The following is a 19,308-nucleotide window of genomic DNA, read 5'->3' as shown; positions in this document are numbered from 1 at the left end:
ATTCCCTATATACGGCACACTTTTGACCAGTGCCCAGACCAGTGCAATCTTCCACCGTTGGACTGGTGTATCTCACATACCCAATGAGTTTCAGAGCAGTGTTTTGGGCTGACTGTTGGTACCACAGTATCATGTAGTAATTTGGATCAGTGTGTCAAGCTTGGGTGTAGTGGGTGAGGAATCAAATGCAGGAAGCTGCGATACAGGGTAGTGGCTTTAATAAGCACAACGGCAAAAACACAAGCCTTCCCAAAACAGCGATCAAAGCGCACAACAAAACAAGGTGCCCCAAACACAGGGGACAAAACACTGTTGGTGCAAACACACGCACTACTGCAAAATACAAAATCAGAGTGTCACCAAGCAAAGCAAACAGAGAAACACAATCACGTACAAAAACCATACATCCTACGCTAACCTAAATAACCCCCCCTTTCTAATGACTAACCCAAAACAGGTGCGTGCCTACCTAGACCTAACCAAACGAAAGTGAAACAAAACAGGGATCGATGGCAGCTAGTAGTTCGGCGACGACGACCGCCGAGCCCCGCCCGGCCGAGGAGGGGCGCCACCATCTGTCACAGTCGTGACACAGTGTGTCTGCAGGTGAGTTGAACTTTATCTTCAGGTCCTTTTAGTATTGCAGTAGGAGTCTGGTGAACTTTGTCTGTTTGTGACAGCCCTGTGGATGAAAACAGACAATATGAAATATACAGTATTACTCAGCATATAGACAGCAATATATTTCAGTAGTAAATCTATCTTTCATGAAGGATTTAGTACCTGTCACCCATAGTGGTAGAGTTGCTACATGTATGAGAAGCTTGATCATGTTGATGGTTCTGGAGAGAAGAGTCACATGGACAAGGAGAAAGGGTTTTCAGATAGTCAGAGATGTGATGTGATCTAGTGGGAGTGTCAAATGTATGTCAGCATCCCAAAAGGCACCCTATTCCCTTTCTAGTGCACTACTTTAGACCAGAGCCCATAGGGGGAGAGGAGAATAAGTCAATAGAGAAGGGGAGCTGAACTGAGCTGCCGGAGGGGAAGGAAATGACATCACTTTGACGTCAGAACTTGTGTTGATATTCAAGCAGATCCCTTGTTCAGCTACAGGTCTCCTGTTCAACTTAAAGGTGTATTGTGGAACATACCGGTATCTACATCGTTGAAAGTATTTGTCTTTTTTAGACTTTAGATTTGATCTGTGTTATAGATTCTTCCGTCATCACACTAGAAAAAGGCAGTAATTTGAAGAAATACCTGAACTGTTTCTTCAAGACAACAACCACCACATTATTTGGTACAGAGGTTTGATATCAACTTCCTCCATGTGCTCAGACATCAACAGCGGTGGATAGCAGGTGTGCTGGGTGTTGATGAACACTGCAGTTATGGAGTAAAGGATCAGAAGGGGGTTTTGTAGAAGAGAGAAGGGTATCTACATCACTGTGTTGACTTCAGAACAGTAATACACTGCACTGACTTCAGGTCAGAACAGTAATACTCTGCACTGACTTCAGGACAGAACAGTAATACACTGCACTGACTTCAGGACAGAACAGTAATACGCTGCACTGACTTCAGGTCAGAAAAGTAATACGCTGCACTGACTTCAGAACAGTAATACACTGCACTGACTTCAGGTCAGAACAGTAATACGTTTCACTGACTTCAGGTCAGAACAGTAATACACTGCACTGACTTCAGGTCAGAACAGTAATGCACTGCACTGACTTCAGGTCAGAACAGTAATACACTGCACTGACTTCAGGTCAGAACAGAAGCTGAAGAGATGCTTCTTACGATCCATTTCCAAGGATTTCAAAATGCTCTTTAAATGAACCTTCAACTGTCTGACTTTTATAATACACATTTCCAATCAGTTTCAGACTAGTATCAGCTATTGACTGCTGGTACTATAATATAGTATTGCATTAACTAGTAGTATGGCTGCATACCAGTATCACTGTAACATTGGAACTTCCCAATAGTGCTGAGGGAACCTGCTGGACTTTACTGCCGAGACCTAGTTTTGTCCCATGGAATAAATGTTGTGGATCTTAATGTTTTTCCTCATAATCCTGGATTATCACACCACCATTTTATTGCGTTTACAATTGAAACAAATAATCTGCTCAGACCCCAACCAAGGAGCATTAAAAGTTGTGCTATAAATTCTCAGACAACCCAAAGATTCCTTGATGCCCTTCCAGACTCCCTCTGCCTACCCAAGGACGTCAGAGGACAAAAATCAGTTAACCACCTAACGCGAGGAACTCAATTTAACCTTGCGCAATACCCTAGATGCAGTTGCACCCCTAAAAATTAAAAACATCTGTCATAAGAAACTAGCTCCCTGGTATACAGAAAATACACGAGCTCTGAAGCAAGCTTCCAGAAAATTGGAACAGAAATGGCGCCACACCAAACTGGAAGTCTTCCGACTAGCTTGGAAAGACAGTACCGTGCAGTATCGAAGAGCCCTCACTGCTGCTCGATCATCCTATTTTTCCAACTTAATTGAGGAAAATAAGAACAATCCGAAATTTCTTTTTGATACTGTTGCAAAGCTAACTAAAAAGCAGCATTCGCAGATGGAGGATGGCTTTCACTTCAGCAGTAATACTTTTATGAACTTCTTTGAGGAAAAGATCATGATCATTAGAAAGCAAATTACGGACTCCTCTTTAAATCTGGGTATTCCTCCAAAGCTCCATTGTCCTGAGTCTGCACAACTCTGCCAGGACCTTGGCTCAAGGGAGATACTAAAGTGTTTTAGTACTATATCTCTTGACACAATGATGAAAATAATCATGGCCTCCAAACCCTCAAGCTGCATACTGGACCCTATTCCAACTAAACTACTGAAAGAGCTGCTTCCTGTGCTTGGCCCTCCTATGTTGAACATAATAAACGGCTCTCTATCCACCGGATGTGTACCAAACTCACTAAAAGTGGCAGTAATAAAGCCTCTCTTGAAAAAGCCGAATCTTGACCCAGAAATTATAAAAAACTATCGGCCTATATCGAATCTTCCATTCCTCTCAAACTTTTTAGAAAAAGCTGTTGCACAGCAACTCACTGCCTTCCTGAAGACAAACAATGTATACGAAACGCTTCAGTCTGGTTTTAGACCCCATTATAGCACTGAGACTGCACTTGTGAAGGTGGTAAATGACCTTTTAATGACGTCAGACCGAGGCTCTGCATCTGTCCTCGTGCTCCTAGATCTTAGTGCCGCTTTTGATACCATCGATCACCACATTCTTTTGGAGAGATTGGAAACCCAAATTGGTCTACATGGACAAGTTCTGGCCTGGTTTAGATCTTATCTGTCGGAAAGATATCAGTTTGTCTCTGTGAATGGTTTGTCCTCTGACAAATCAATTGTAAATTTCGGTGTTCCTCAAGGTTCCGTTTTAGGACCACTATTGTTTTCACTATATATTTTACCTCTTGGGGATGTCATTCGAAAACATAATGTTAAATTTCACTGCTATGCGGACGACACACAGCTGTACATTTCAATGAAACATGGTGAAGCTCCAAAATTGCCCTCGCTAGAAGCCTGTGTTTCAGACATAAGGAAGTGGATGGCTGCAAACTTTCTACTTTTAAACTCGGACAAAACAGAGATGCTTGTTCTAGGTCCAAAGAAACAAAGAGATCTTCTGTTCAATCTGACAATTCATCTGGATGGTTGTACAGTCGTCTCAAATAAAACTGTGAAGGACCTCGGTGTTACTCTGGACCCTGATCTCTCTTTTGAAGAACATATCAAGACTGTTTCAAGGACAGCTTTTTTCCATCTACGTAACATTGCAAAAATCAGAAACTTTCTGTCCAAAAATGACGCAGAAAAATTTATCCATGCTTTTGTTACTTCTAGGCTGGACTACTGCAATGCTCTACTTTCCGGCTACCCGGATAAAGCACTAAAGAAACTTCAGTTAGTGCTAAATACGGCTGCTAGAATCCTGACTAGAACCAAAAAATTTGATCATATTACTCCAGTGCTAGCCTCCCTACACTGGCTTCCTGTTAAGGCAAGGGCTGATTTCAAGGTTTTACTGCTAACCTACAAAGCATTACATGGGCTTGCTCCTACCTATCTTTCCGATTTGGTCCTGCCGTACATACCTACACGTATGCTACGGTCACAAGACGCAGGCCTCCTAATTGTCCCTAGAATTTCTAAGCAAATGGCTGGAGGTAGGGCTTTCTCCTATAGAGCTCCATTTTTATGGAATGGTCTGCCTACCCATGTGAGAGACGCAGACTCAGTCTCAACCTTTAACTCTTTACTGAAGACTTATCTCTTCAGTAGGTCCTATGATTAAGTGTAGTCTGGCCCAGGAGTGTGAAGGTGAACGGAAAGGCTGGAGCAACGAACCGCCCTTGCTGTCTCTGCCTTGCCGGTTCCCCTCTTTCCACTGGGATTCTCTGCCTCTAACCCTATTACAGGGGCTGAGTCACTGACTTACTGGTGTTCTTCCATGCCGTCCATGGGAGGGGTGCGTCACTTGAGTGGGTTGAGTCACTGACGTGGTCTTCCTGTCTGGGTTGGCGCCTCCCCTTTGGGTTGTGCCGTGGCGGAGATTTTTGTGGGCTATACTCGGCCTTGTCTTCGGACGGTAAGTTGGTGGTTGTAGACATCCCTCTAGTGGTGTGGGGGCTGTGCTTTGGCAAAGTGGGTGGGGTTATATCCTGCCTGTTTGGCCCTGTCCGGGGGTATCATCGGATGGGGCCACAGTGTCTTCTGATCCCTCCTGTCTCAGCCTCCAGTATTTATGCTGCAGTAGTTTATGTGCCGGGGGGATAGGGTCAGTCTGTTTCATCTGGAGTATTCTCTTGTCTTATCCGGTGTCCTGTGTGAATTTAAATATGCTCTCTCTAATTCTCTCTTTCTCTCTTTCTTTCTTTTTCTCGGAGGACCTGAGCCCTAGGACCATGCCTCGGGACTACCTGGCATGATGACTCCTTGCTGTCCCCAGTCCACCTGGCCATGCTGCTGCTCCAGTTTCAACTGTTCTGCCTGCGGCTACGGAACCCTGACCTGTTCACCGGACGTGCTTGTTGCACCCTCGACAACTACATTGATTATTATTATTTGACCATGCTGGTCATTTATGAACATTTTAACATCTTGACCATGTTCTGTTATAATATCCACCCGGCACAGCCAGAAGAGGACTGGCCACCCCTCATAGCCTGGTTCCTCTCTAGGTTTCTTCCTAGGTTTTTGGCGTTTCTAGGGAGTTTTTCCTAGGGAGTTTTTCCTAGCCACCGTGTCTCTTTCACATGCATTGCTTGCTGTTTGGGGTTTTAGGTTGGGTTTCTGTACAACACTTTGAGATTTCAGCTGATATACGAAGGGCTATATAAATACATTTGATTTGATTTGATTTGAGAGAACGTCCTGTGAAGAAAACAATAAAATAATATTTAAAACAGAAAGAATCATTATTTAGACACGTCTGTTAGTTGCTAGTGTTTTCAGGATTTACATACATTCTACAGACATGTTATTATTAGCTGTTATCCTGAACACTGAGAGTGTGAACGTGATGAAAGCTCTGGTCATGATGACTGACTCTCTACTGGACGGATGGATGAAGAGAGAGAGAGAGGGGGGCAGGCTAAAAGGGAAATAACTAGAGACGTTAGAAGGTCTAGAGTTAGAGGTCCCCCTACAGTATGTGATGAGACCATCTCTTTACATATTATATTTCTTCCTGTTGAAATACTGGGGTTTTTGTACAGCTGTACTTGTTGTCTGTATCACTGTGTTGACTCACAGCACAGAAGTACATGCCGCTGTCTCCTGTCTCCAACTTCTTCACTGTGAAAGATCCACTCTCAGCTACAGGCTTCTTGGCTGAGAATTTGTCTTCACTGAAATCCCCTGAATACTCAGGTTTGGAATTGGGAATAGTGAAGGCTACCTGCTTCATTCCCTCTCCTGGAAGCTGTCTGTACCAGTACATCTGGAAGTAGCCAGATCCCTTAGTGTGACTGCAGTTCATCGGAGCATCACTTCCTTTCAGTCCCCAGACTATGGTGGGTATCTGAGTGACTTCAATCCCCTCAACAAGACCTGTAAGGATACAGTGAGAATGAAATCAATAGAGTTAGGTACAGTTAGACCTGAATACATCAAGACTCAGGTGAAGGGAACATATGCTTGGAAACATCAATATCTATAACTAGAGAAGATCGTCATTGTAAATAAGAATTTAGTTCTTAACTTTCCTGATTAAATAAATGAAACATTATGAAACTGTACCTGCAGCACAGAGCAGTGAGACAGTAACAGTGAAGAGAAATGTGAACATGTTTGATCACGTTATATGTGAGAGTTCTGGAAAGAGTCTGGCATCAATGTATATAAAACAAGAGGAGTGTCACATAGATGAATAGATGACAATCAGTAGACCACGGCAGGTTCCACCATATTCAACATGTCAGTGAAGTGGGAGGGACTGATGATCTGAATACATCATGCTAATTAGTAGTTCAGACTGTAGAGACATTCACATTATTAAAGTTAGAGGTCCCCCTACAGTCCATGATGAGACCATCAGCTCTTTACATATTATATTCTATCCTATAGAGCTCGCCAGCTTGTAGTCCTAAAACACGGCAATGAGTCAGCATTTTCTACCTCTGGTTCATTGACCATTGCTATGGGAGAAATGAAGGGGGAAAATAATGGGGTTTTGGGATATAAGGTCTGAAGTTAATACAGGCTTTGGAGATCTTATACGTTTTGTTCTGTGCAATAACTTAAAACCTCTCTGGGCTAGGCTCTAGTTTCCTGAATTTATGCCTGACTGACGTGCCCAAAGTAGTCTGCCTGTTACTCAAGCTCAGAAGCCAGGATATGCACATAATTGGTAACCTTGAATAGAAAACACTTTGAAGTTTATAAAACTGTTAAAATAATGTCTGAGATTATAACAGAATTGATATGGCAGGCGAACATCTGAAGATAATACGACCAGAAATTATTATTTGTTTGAGCTCCCAGGCTCTTATTATGTAAACCTATTGTTTCTTTGCATGGCCGTCATCCAGATTGCTTCCACTATATGGCTTCCACTATATGTCAACAGTCTTTATTCAAGGTTTCAGGCTTCTTTTTTGAAAAACGAACAAGTATTTGGAGTTTTTGATAGGTTACCACCTGAAGCAAATCAGTCTTTCGGCATGCGAGGCAGATGGCGTGCGCATATGAATTTGCGTTTCCTATTGCACATACTTCTTTCCGTGTGAAATATTATAGTTTATTTAAATTTTAGAGTACCTGAGGATTAAATAAAAACATTGTTTGACTTGTTTGGACAAAGTTTAGCGGTTGCTTTTTGGATTCCTTTGTTTGCCTGTTGAATGTGTGGATTACTGAAATCAATGGCACCAACTAAACTGACTTTCTGGGATATAAAGAAGGATTTTATTGAACAAAACGACCATTCATGTTGTAGCTGGGATCCTTGGGATTGCAAACAGAGGAAGATCTTCAAAGGAAAGTGATTTATTTCATCGCTATTTGTGATTTTGTTAAGCCTCTGCTGGCTTCACAAGAGAATACCAATCGTATGGTATGCTTTCGCCGTAAAGCCTTTTTGGAATCTGACAACGCAGTTAGATTAACAGGAAGTTAAGCTTTTAAATGATATAAGACACTTGTATGTTTATGAATGTTTAATATTACGAATATTTATTTGAATTGCGCGCCTCCAATTTCACCGGATGTGGTCGGCTTTGTCCCTCTAGCGGGACACTTAGCCCTAATCAACAATCAGTGCTATGGCATACATAACCATACCATCTGCATACAGATTACTATGAAGGGATTAAATACAAAGACCAATATTATTAATATGAATAGTAAAGAGAACTGGTCCCAATACTGACCCCCGTGGTTCACCTAAAATCGAGGAAACTAGACTCGACACCATCAGAACGCACACATTGTGTCCTGTCTGTCAGAAAGCTCTTAAACCATTTGCAAGACTTATTGTCCAGGCCCATTTCAGACAATTGTTGAATGAGTAGGGAATGTTCAATGGTGTTGAATTCCTTGGAAAGGTCTAGAAATATGGCAGCACAATGATTTTTATGATCTAGGCAATTTAACACATCATCTAAAACAAGCATAACAGCTGAAACAGCGTTGCCAAAGATATAAGAGAAAGGAGATAGGAATCCCATTGGTGTACCAAACGCCCCACCCAGCATACTATCGACCAATCGCGTTTATGTTGTCATGCTGCGTCACGTGGTTGTTAAACTAACCATCACGCAATCCCTTCTCAAAGTCAGGATATGAGTCAAGAAACTTTCCTATTTTCCTCGAAAGTATGTAATGTCACGATTCCAAAGCTACACAATAATACAGATATCAAGTTTATTATCTGTAATGTTGTACTTCTTGTTGATGAAATTCATGCTTATGTATACCCCATCATGGTACATATCCCAGCTATCACAGTGGATCTTGGCCGATTCCAGCGGAGAGTCAGACTCGGCCGACATCATGTGGCCCGAGTCTGGGCCGCCTTCAGCAGTATTACTTATGGTGAGGATGCGGGGATTGAACTCGGGCAGATTCCGGTGTGAGTTATCTGGACAAATGTATTACTTGGGGCACGGGCCAATGTGGCTACTCTCTGGCAGATGATTACACGGGCTGCTTTATATAATTAACATTTCATTATTTATTTATCCATATTTTCTCATTGTTTCTGTGATCAAAAAATACATTTAACATTTAAATGAAATACTTTAAGAGTCCTGTGTAGTATTTCAGTATTTTGATACTTTGTGCAAGGCAATTAATAAGCATTAAGAACTTTGTGGATGGAGCCTCCTGAGTGGCGCAGCGGTCTAAGACACTGCATTGTAGTGCAAACTGTGTTGCTACAGATGCTGATTCGAGACCCGTGCCGGACACCACCGGGAGACCCATGAGGCGACGCACAATTGGCTCAGCGTTGTCCGAGTTAGGGGAGGGTTTGGATGGCAGGGATGTCCTTGTCCCGTCATGCTGTAGAGACTCCTGTGGTGTGCCGGGCGCAGGAGTATATCCAACAGTGAAAGATTCTTAGTTCAACACTGAGTCAAGATGAACATTCAAAAGGACATGGATCTTCAACTCTCAGACTCCTTACTACACACCATAGTTTACTGTGGTACTGTGTCTGGTGAGTCCACATGGATTTTTTGAGCTGTACCTCCATCTACAGGAAAGACATGATATCAGACCATACTGTATCATGGTCTCCTGTATATCAGAGGGAAACTCCCCTTTCTGTTAGACCAGCTGGTGAGTGTTTTGGCATTGAATCAGAGTCAGATACAGTGTGATGTTAACACAGGTGTGATTAGTCTACAGTACACCAGGGAGGAGGTTTTTGTAGAGCAGAGAGGGAGATCTGATGCACTGTGTAAACTAGCAGCACAGTAATACACAGCACTGCTATTTGGAGTTAGTTGATTGATGGTTAAGGTGCTGGTACCACCTGCATTAGCATCTCCTTCTATACCAAATCCAGCCTCAGGATATCCAGTTTTCCCAATCATGTATCCTAGTAGCACCAATTCTCTGTAGTTGGATTTCTTGTACCAGAGGATTTGATTATAGCTTGATATACTATGTGAACACTCCATCTTAGCCGACTTTCCCTGTTTCTTGTACAGGGATGGAGGACTCTGGTAAACCTGGCTACTGAGAGAAGAACCTGGAGAAAGAGACAGAGAGAGAGAAAGAAAGAGAGAGAGAGACAGAAAGAGGTGAAACAACATATAAAGAAACATATTGACCTGAAACAAAAAAAATATCAACTGAGGATATTAGTAGTTGATGAAATCAATGATCTGAATACCTGCAGCCCAGGCTGTGTAACCCATGGTGATGGAGATAAGAATTCTGATCATGTTGACTCACTGTTAAGGAGACAGAAAGAATGAGACAGACAAACCACTCCACATGAATTAGAGGTGGCTTCTCAGCAACTCATCTCAGTGATCTTATAGAGGGATGCTGCCTCCTTATGAGAACATCTAAAACATCAGAGACCTGAGATGAACCCTGCAGGATGAGTCTATGTGGGACAGGAAGCAGGGTTTAGTAGAGCAGAGAGGTGAGATCTGATGCACTGCTATCTGGAGGTAGTTGATTGATGTTTAAAGGAAATATTCACCCATTTTGAAAGTTAGATTATTTTTGTGGATCTCTGAGTGAGGTCTTATTAAAGCCATTGGTCATTTCATGTGTTAATGTGTATCTGAGTAATTTGCAGTCAAGCAGTCAGACATTCGTCTGGTGTGACGTAGTACTGTGATAAAGTGATAAAGAGTGGCCAACCTCCCGGCCCTCTCAGTGGACCCTATGATCACTCGGCTACACAGCTGATGCCTCCCGGACTCTTCACTAACACGACTAGAAGCCACTACATCACCGGATTCCTGCTGTAAGCTCTGGACCTTTGCATCGGATCATCGCAGCTAGCTAGCTGCTACCGAGTGGCTATAGTGGCTATTGCCCTTGTCCCGAACCTAGCACCAGTTAGCCGTGAGCCAGGCACATCTCCCGGCTAGCAAACAAAATTACTACAACCACAATACCTCTTTCTCCAACTGGCCTGGACCCTTTGTTGAAACGAAGCCCCGCCGTTCCACCACGACTGGTCTGCCGACGTAACTCCATCCGCTGTGCCCCCAACAGACATCTGCTGGACGTCGGAGCTGGCGCTTCTACTAGCCCCGGCCTGCTAACTTTAAACGCTGTGTCTCCCGCTTGCTAGGTAGTAACGACTACCCAGCGTTTTCCCTGTTTCATCTATTGCTGTTCACTGGACCCTATGATCACTTGGCGACATAGCTGATGCCTGCTGGACTGTTCATTAGTCACAATACTCCATTTTCTTAATTTTTTGTTTATCTGTCGGCCCCAGCCCCGAACTCAGGCCCTGTGTTGTTAACTGACCCTCTCTGCCCATTCATCGCCATTTTACCTGTTGTTGTTGTCTTAGCTGATTAGCTGTTGTTGTCTTACCCGTTGTTGTCTTAGCTAGCTCTCCAAATCAACACCTGTGATTGCTTTATGCCTCGCATTATGTCTCTCTCAAATGTCAAACTGCCTTGTATATTGTTGTTTAGGATAGTTATTGTTTTAGTTTACTGCAGAGCCCCTGGTCCCACTCAACATGCCTCTGATACCTACTTTGTCCCACCTCCCAGCCATCCCCATGTCTCTACCACTCAGCCGACCACATGTCTCTACCACTCAGCCGTCCTCAGGTCTCTATCACTCAGCCGTCCTCAGGTCTCTACCACTCAGCTGTCCTCAGGTCTCTACCACTCAGCCGACCACATGTCTCTACAACTCAGCAATCCTCAGGTCTCTACCACACACACTGATACTGACACTCTTCACATACACACATAGACATATACACACACTCATTCACCCATAATCAGTCGCTCAATACAGTATGTATCCCTTGTATCTGATGATGTCTGGACAGAAAAGGTACGACAAGTCATACTCTTTTTATCCAGATAGTATGTGTAGACCATGTATCTGATGCTGTCTGGACAGAGAAACAGCTCCCCTCTGTCTCAGTATGTGTAGACCATGTATCTGATGCTGTCTGGACATTGAAACAGCTCCTCTTTGTCTCAGTATGTGAAGACCATGTATCTGATGCTGTCTGGACAGAGAAACAGCTCCCCTCTGTCTCAGTATGTGTAGACCATGTATCTGATGCTGTCTGGACAGTGAAACAGCTCCTCTTTGTCTCAGTATGTGAAGACCATGCATCTGATGCTGTCTGGACAGAGAAACAGCTCCCCTCTGTCTCAGTATGTGTAGACCTGATGCTGAGACAGAGAGGAGCTGTTTCACTTGATCGGATACTTTATCTGAGATTGATGTGTCTTTCTGTTGGTGTGCGTCTTCGTAAAATAAATTATCAACATTTTTACATTTTACTTTTATATTTTACGGGCAAGGAGGTACGGTAGGGGGGGCCAGACCCCCTGGTGTCCGCCTTTACCACCAGCCCTGGTCCAGGCCACCTAGGGCCCTCCCAAACCACCGGCCCTGGTCCAGGCCCACTAGGGCCCTCCCATACACCCAGCCCTGGTCCAGGCCCCCTAGGGTCCTCACATACCACCGGCCCTGGCACAGGCCCCCTAGGGCCCTCCCATACCGCCGGCCCTGGTCCATGCCCACACACATTTAGAAAGCTTCTCAATCCCAAATGACACCCTATTCCCTATATAGGGCACAACATTTGACCAGGGCCCATAAAGTGCCACTATACAGCATCTTCTAAATGTGTGTTGAAAAACACTCCCTCCTGATGGAGAACTGAGGAAGTGCACCTAAACCATCTAAACTAGCCACTTATAACAGTATCATTACCATCTGTTTGATATCAAATGGTTCATAGCAAAGTGTTGTTGAAGTGGTTGAAGACAGGTGCAGGTGTATACAGCTGTAGTCAGTATTATATGAGAGGATCAGAGAGGGTTTTTGTAGAGGAAAGAGGGTATAGTGAAACACTGTGCTTCACAAGCAGCACAGAAATACACTGCACTGTCTTCAGCTTCTGTCAGTTTGGGAAAATGTAGATACGCCATTTTATTAGCTGCAGCATCTCCACTGACATTAAAACGCCCTTTAAAGGAATCTTCCACCGTTGGACTGGTGTTCCACACATACCCAATGAGTTTCAGAGCAGTGTTTTGGGCTGACTGTTGGTACCACAGTATCATGTCGTATCTTGAAACAGTGTGGCTGCAGGTGAGTTGAACTTTATCTTCAGGTCCTTTTAGTATTGCAGTAGGAGTCTGGTGAACTTTGTCTGTTTGTGACAGCCCTGTGGATGAAAACAGACAATATGAAATATACAGTATTACTCAGCATATTGACAGCAATATATTTCAGTAGTAATCTATCTTTCATGAGGGATTTAGTACCTGTCACCCATAGTGGTAGAGTTGCTACATGTATGAGAAGCTTGATCATGTTGATGGTTCTGGAGAGAAGAGTCACATGGACAAGGAGAAAGGGTTTTCAGATAGTCAGAGATGTGATGTCATCTAGTGGGAGTGTCAAATGTATGTCAGCATCCCAAATGGCACCCTATTCCCTTTCTAGTGCACTACTTTAGACCAGAGCCCATAGGGGGGAGAGGAGAATAAGTCAATAGAGAAGGGGAGCTGAACTGAGCTGCCGGAGGGGAAGGAAATGACATCACTTTGACGTCAGAACTTGTGTTGATATTCAAGCAGATCCCTTGTTCACCTACAGGTCTCCTGTTCAACTTAAGGGTGTATCTACAACTTAAAGGTGTATCTACATCGTAGATAGTATTTGTCTTTTTTAGTCTTTAGATTTGATCTTTGTTATAGATTCTTCCGTCATCACACTAGAAAAAGGCTGTAATTTGAAGAAATACCTGAACCGTTTCTTCAAGACCACAACATCAACCACATTATTTGGTAAAGAGGTTTGATATCAACTTCCTCCATGTGCTCAGACATCTACAGTGGTGGATAGCAGGTGTGCTGGGTGTTGATGTTCACTGCAGTTATGGAGTAAAGGATCAGAAGGGGGTTTTGTAGAAGAGAGAAGGGTATCTACATCACTGTGTTGACTTCAGGTCAGGACAGTAATACACTGCACTGACTTCAGGTCAAAACAGTAATACACTGCACTGACTTCAGGACAGAACAGTAATACACTGCACTGACTTCAGGTCAGAACAGTAATACACTGCACTGACTTCAGGACAGAACAGTAATACACTGCGCTGACTTCAGGACAGAACAGTAATACACTACACTGACTTCAGGACAGAACAGTAATACACTGCACTGACTTCAGGACAGAACAGTAATACACTGCACTGACTTCAGGTCAGAACAGTAAAGGAGAGAGAGGGAGAGAGGGAGAGAGGGAGAGAGAGAGAGAGAAAGAGGGGTGATAGAGAGAGTAGTCATGTGAATCACATCTATCCAGGGGGGAGTAATGGAATATGACATTGTAACATTGCATAATGTATGTTAATGAGTGATGACTCTAAACTGTAAATACTGGTATACTGTACTAGGACAGATATCACCTTGCTAATGCCATCATCCATCTGTGTTTATTCATTGGCACTGAGTCAAAGTCAAACCTCAGATGCAGGTGTTCTGAGCCGTGGTCTAATATTACCATCAGACAGGGTTTTAGTAGAGAACAGGAGGAACTCTACATCACTGTGTTGGCTGGCTGCACAGTAATAAACTGCACTGTGTTCAGGTCCTCTCAGACTCACTAGATGAAGATAAGCCTCTTTCTCACCGTCTCCACTCACATTGAAGTGCTTTTCAAACGATTTCTCCATGGTTATTAACTTGGTATATGCATAACCAATGAGTTTCATAGCAGTGTCTCCTGCTGACTGTTTGTACCATAGTATCATGTAGTAGTTAGGGTTAGTATGGCTGCAGGTGAGTTGAACGATTCCTCCAGGTCCTTCTGTTAGTGCCACAGGCCTCTGATGAACCATGCTACTAAACAACTGCCCTGTGGACAGAGAGAGGAGAGAGGAAGAGTGTAAGAGAGGAAGAGAGTAAGAGAGGAGAGAGAGGGAGAGAGGAGAGAGAAGAGAGAGGGAGAGGAGGAGAGAGGAGAGAGGAGAGAGAGGAGAGAGGAGAGAGGAGAGAGGAGAGAGGAGAGAGAAGGAGAGAGGGAGAGAGAGGAGAGAGAGGGAGAGGAGAAAGGGAGAGCGAGCGAGGGAGAGGAGATAGGGAGAGAGAGGAACGATAGGAGAGAGAGGGAGAGAAGGTGACAGAGAGAGAGAGATAGAGGAGATGAAGTGAGATTGAGAGAGAAAGAAAGAAGAGAAAGAGAAAGAAAGAGAGAGAAGGAGCGATAGAAAGGATATTTTATTCAGTTTGATGACATTTGTAGAATCGTTAGGCTTCTAATCGTAAGTGAATTAATACCTGTCACCCAGAGTGGTAGAGCTGCCAGGTGAATCAGAACTCTGAACATGATGATGAGGATGATGAATATACTGAGGAAGACGATGATGATGAGGATGATGAATATGCTGAGGAAGACGATGATGATGGGGATGATGAGGAAGGACGATGATAATGAGGATGATGAATATGCTGAGGAAGACAATGATGATGGGGATGATGAATTGCTGAGGAAGACGATGATGAGGATGTGATATGAGTGTCTCCTGGATGAAGCTCTGAGGTGAAAGGAGATTGGCTGTAGTAGTATCATGTTTCCTTCAGGGTGGTGGATAGTGACAGTGTTAGAGGGAGTGTCAGGAAGCCTGTACTGTAAAGCTTGCTCATAGGACCTCACTGTGAACATGACTGATTACATGATCATGACAATGAAACCATCAGACATTAGCCTCTCTGGGCTATGTGGGACGATTTCGTCCCACCTACGTAACAGCCACTTCAATCCAGTGGCGCGATTTTTGAATCGTTAGAAATGCTATAACTTCAATTTCTCAAACATATGACTATTTCACAGCTATTTAAAGACAAGAATCTCGTTAATCTAACCCCCACTGTCCGATTTCAAAAAGGCTTTACAACAAAAGCAAAACATTAGATTATGTCAGCAGAGTACCCAGCCAGAAATAATCACACAGCCATTTTTCAAGCTAGCATATCATGTCACATAAACCCAAACCATATCTAAATGCAGCACTAACCTTTGATGATCTTCATCAGATGACACACCTAGGACATTGTGTTATACAATACATGCATGTCTGTTCAATCAAGTTCATATTTATATCAAAAAACCAGCTTTTTACATTAGCATGTGACGTTCAGAACTAGCATTCCCACCGAACACTTCCGGTGATTTTACTAAATTACTCACGATAAACGTTCACAAAAAGCATAACAATTATTTTAAGAATTATAGATACATTACCCCTCTATGCACTCGATATGTCCGATTTTAAAATAGCTTTTCGGATGAAGCACATTTTGCAATAATCTAAGTACATAGCCCGGCATTACAGGGCTAGCTATTTAGATACCCACCCAGTTCAGCCTCCACCAAAATCACATTTCCTATAAGAAAAATGTTCTTACCTTGCTTGTTCTTCATCAGAATACACTGCCAGGACTTCTACTTCAATAACAAATGTTGGTTTGGTCCCAAATAATCCATCGTTATGTTCCAACAGCGACGTTTTGTTCGTGAGTTCTAGAATGCTTCTTCGCGGGTGTCGCGCATGGCGCATTGGCGTGTCAAAAATGTCTAAATATTCCATTACCGTACTTCGAAGCATGTCAACCGCTGTTTAAAACCAATTTTTATGCCATTTATGTCGTAGAGAAGTGTTAATATTCCGACCGGGAGTATGCATTGAGCCTAAACAGCCGAATAAAATTTCTCCTCAGAAGCGACTCATGCACGCGCATCATTGAAAGGTCCTCCGAGCATCCACTTACAAAAGGCGATAATATATTTCAACCTGAGGTTCCCTCGTAACCTTCAGTTATTTCGCGGGCTCTGAGAGCCTATTGGAGCCCTGGGAATTGTCACGTTACAGCTAAGATCCTTACTTTTCAATAAAAAGAGGTAAGACGCACGACTCCTTGTCAGACAGGGTACTTCCTGCTTGAAGCCTTGTCAGGTTTTGCCTGCCATAGGAGTTCTGTTATACTCACAGACACCATTCAAACAGTTTTAGAAAATTCAGAGTGTTTTTCTATCCAAACCTGAACAATAATATGCATATTCTAGCTTCTGAGTTGGTGTAGGAGGCAGTTAAAAATGGGAACATATTTTTTCCAAAATTCTCAATACTGCCCCCTATACCAAACAGGTTAAAAGAACTAGAGTTAGAGGTCCCCCTACAGTATGTGATGAGACCATCTCTTTACATATTATATTACATCCTGTTGAAATACTGGGGTTTTTGTACAGCTGTACTTGTTGTCTGTATCACTGTGTTCACTCACAGCACAGAAGTACATGCCGCTGTCTCCTGCCTCCAACTTCTTCACTGTGAAAGATCCACTCTCAACTACAGTCTTCTTGGCTGAGTTTTTGTCTTCACTGAAATCCCCTGAATACTCAGGTTTGGAACTGGAAGTAGTGTAAACTACCTGTTTTATTCCCTCTCCTGGAAGCTGTCTGTACCAGTACATCTGGTAGTAGAAGGATCCCTTAGTGTGACTGCAGTTCATCAGAGCATCCCTGTCTTTCAGTTCCCAGAGTATGGTGGGTATCTGAGTGACTTCACTCCCCTCAACAAGACCTGTAAGGATACAGTGAGAATGAAATCAATAGAGTTAGGTACAGTTAGACCTGAATACATCAAGACTCAGGTGAAGGAACATATGCTTGGAAACATCAATATCTAAAACTAGAGAAGACCGTCATCGTAAATAAGAATTTTGTTCTTAACTTTCCTGGTTAAATAAATGAAACATTATGAAACTGTACCTGCAGCACAGAGCAGTGAGATAGTAACAGTGAAGAGAAATGTGAACATGTTTGATCACGTTATATGTGAGAGTGCTGGAAAGAGTCTGGTATCAATGTATATAAAACAAGAGGAGTGTCACATAGATGAATAGATGACAATCAGTAGACCACGGCAGGTTCCACCATATTCAACATGTCAGTGAAGTGGGAGGGACTGATGATCTGAGTACATCATGCTAATTAGTGGTTCAGACTGTAGAGACATTCACATTATTAAAGTTAGAGGTCCCCCTACAGTCCATGATGAGATCATCAGCTCTTTACATATTATATTCTATCCTATAGTTCCACATATTTATTTAGACTGTGAAACTTAATGCAATACAAATAAACTGAAGGACAAAACAACAAACCGTGACGCAGACGAGAAAACAAACACCACTCACAAAATATAATCACCCACAAAAACAGGTGGAACAAACATCAGCTTAAATATGACCTCCAATTAGAGACAACAATGACCAGCTGCCTCTAATTGGAGATCATATCAAACAAAACCAACATAGAAATACACAACTAGAACCTGAACATAGAAATACAAAACATAGATAAACACCCCTGTCACACCCTGACCTACTAAACTCTACCATAGAAAATAACACTTACCACGGTCAGGACGTGACAAAAGTTATTGATTCAGGGATGTTGATACTTATGTAAATTAGATTTTTCTGTATTTCATTTTCAATGCATCTGCAAACATTTCTAAAAACATGTTTTCTCTTGTCTTTAAGGGCTAATGTGTGTAGAATGGGTGAACAAATATATCTATTTGTCCATCTTGAATTCAGGCTCTTAAACAACAAAATGTGGACGAAGTCAATGGGTATGAATACTTTCTGAAGGCACTGTAGCTTTAACAATCGGTGCTATGGTATACATAACCATACCATCTGCATACAGATTAATATGAAGGGATTTAATACAAAGACCAATAATATTTATATGAATAGTAAAGAGAACTGGTCCCAATCCTGAGCCCTGTGGTACACCTAATATTGAGGAAACTAGACTCAACACCATCAGAACACACACATTGTGTCCTGTCTGTCAGAAAGCTCTTAAACCATTTGCAAGACTTATTGTCCTGGCCCATTTCAGACAGTTTTTGAATGAGTAGGGAATGTTCAATGGTGTTGAATGCCTTGGAAAGGTCTAGAAATATGACAGCACAATGATTTTTATGATCTATGCAGTTTAAAACATAATCTAAAACAAGCACAACAGCTGAAACAGCATTGCCAAAGACATTAGAGAAAGGAGATTGGAATCCGATTGTGTTCAAAACGCCCCCACCCAGCAAACTATCGACCATCGCGTTCATGTTGTTATGCTGCGTCATGCGGTTTGCTGAACTCATTGTCACGAAATCCCTTCTCAAAGTCAGAATATGAGATGAGAAACTTTCCTATTTTCCTCGAAAGTATGTAATGTCACGATTCCATTGCTACACAATAATAGAGATATCAAGTTTATTCTCTGTAATGTTGTACTTCTTGTTGATGAAATCCATGCTTATGTATACCCCATCATCGTAGATATCCCAGCTTGCACAGTGGATCTGGGCCGATTCCAGCTGAGAGTCAGACTTGGCCGACGTCATGTGGCCGGAGTCTGGGCCGCCTTCAGCAGTATTATTATGGTGAGGATGCGGGGATTGAACTTGGGCCGATTACGGTGTTAGTAATCTGGCCCAAATGTATACTTGGGGCTCGGGCTGATTGTGGCTAATCTCTGGCAGATGATTACACGGGCTGCTTTAT

At 42.8% G+C, this 19,308-nt stretch overlaps 1 long non-coding RNA gene and 1 gene segment (V, D, J or C); both read right to left on the bottom strand.

The window, feature by feature from the left end:
• Positions 1 to 632: 632 nt before the first annotated feature.
• On the bottom strand, positions 633 to 994 carry LOC115189977 (uncharacterized). Its single transcript, XR_003877077.1, has 2 exons — positions 784 to 994; positions 633 to 682 (listed from the first exon to the last, which is right to left on the bottom strand). It is a non-coding gene; the product is annotated as an uncharacterized LOC115189977 (long non-coding RNA).
• A 4,795-nt stretch (positions 995 to 5,789) lies between these two features.
• LOC115189976 (T cell receptor beta variable 7-2-like) lies at positions 5,790 to 6,597 on the bottom strand (the record flags this gene model as incomplete). The annotated part of the segment is given in 2 exon segments: positions 5,790 to 6,100; positions 6,290 to 6,597. Coding segments are annotated over 2 exon segments (360 nt in total), but the record flags the coding sequence as incomplete, so codon positions are not given.
• Between the last annotated feature and the right edge of the window lie 12,711 nt (positions 6,598 to 19,308).

This window comes from Salmo trutta, unplaced genomic scaffold (genome assembly GCF_901001165.1).
Source record: "Salmo trutta unplaced genomic scaffold, fSalTru1.1, whole genome shotgun sequence".
NCBI lineage: Eukaryota > Metazoa > Chordata > Actinopteri > Salmoniformes > Salmonidae > Salmo > Salmo trutta.
This window is presented reverse-complemented; position numbering and strand designations above follow the sequence as displayed.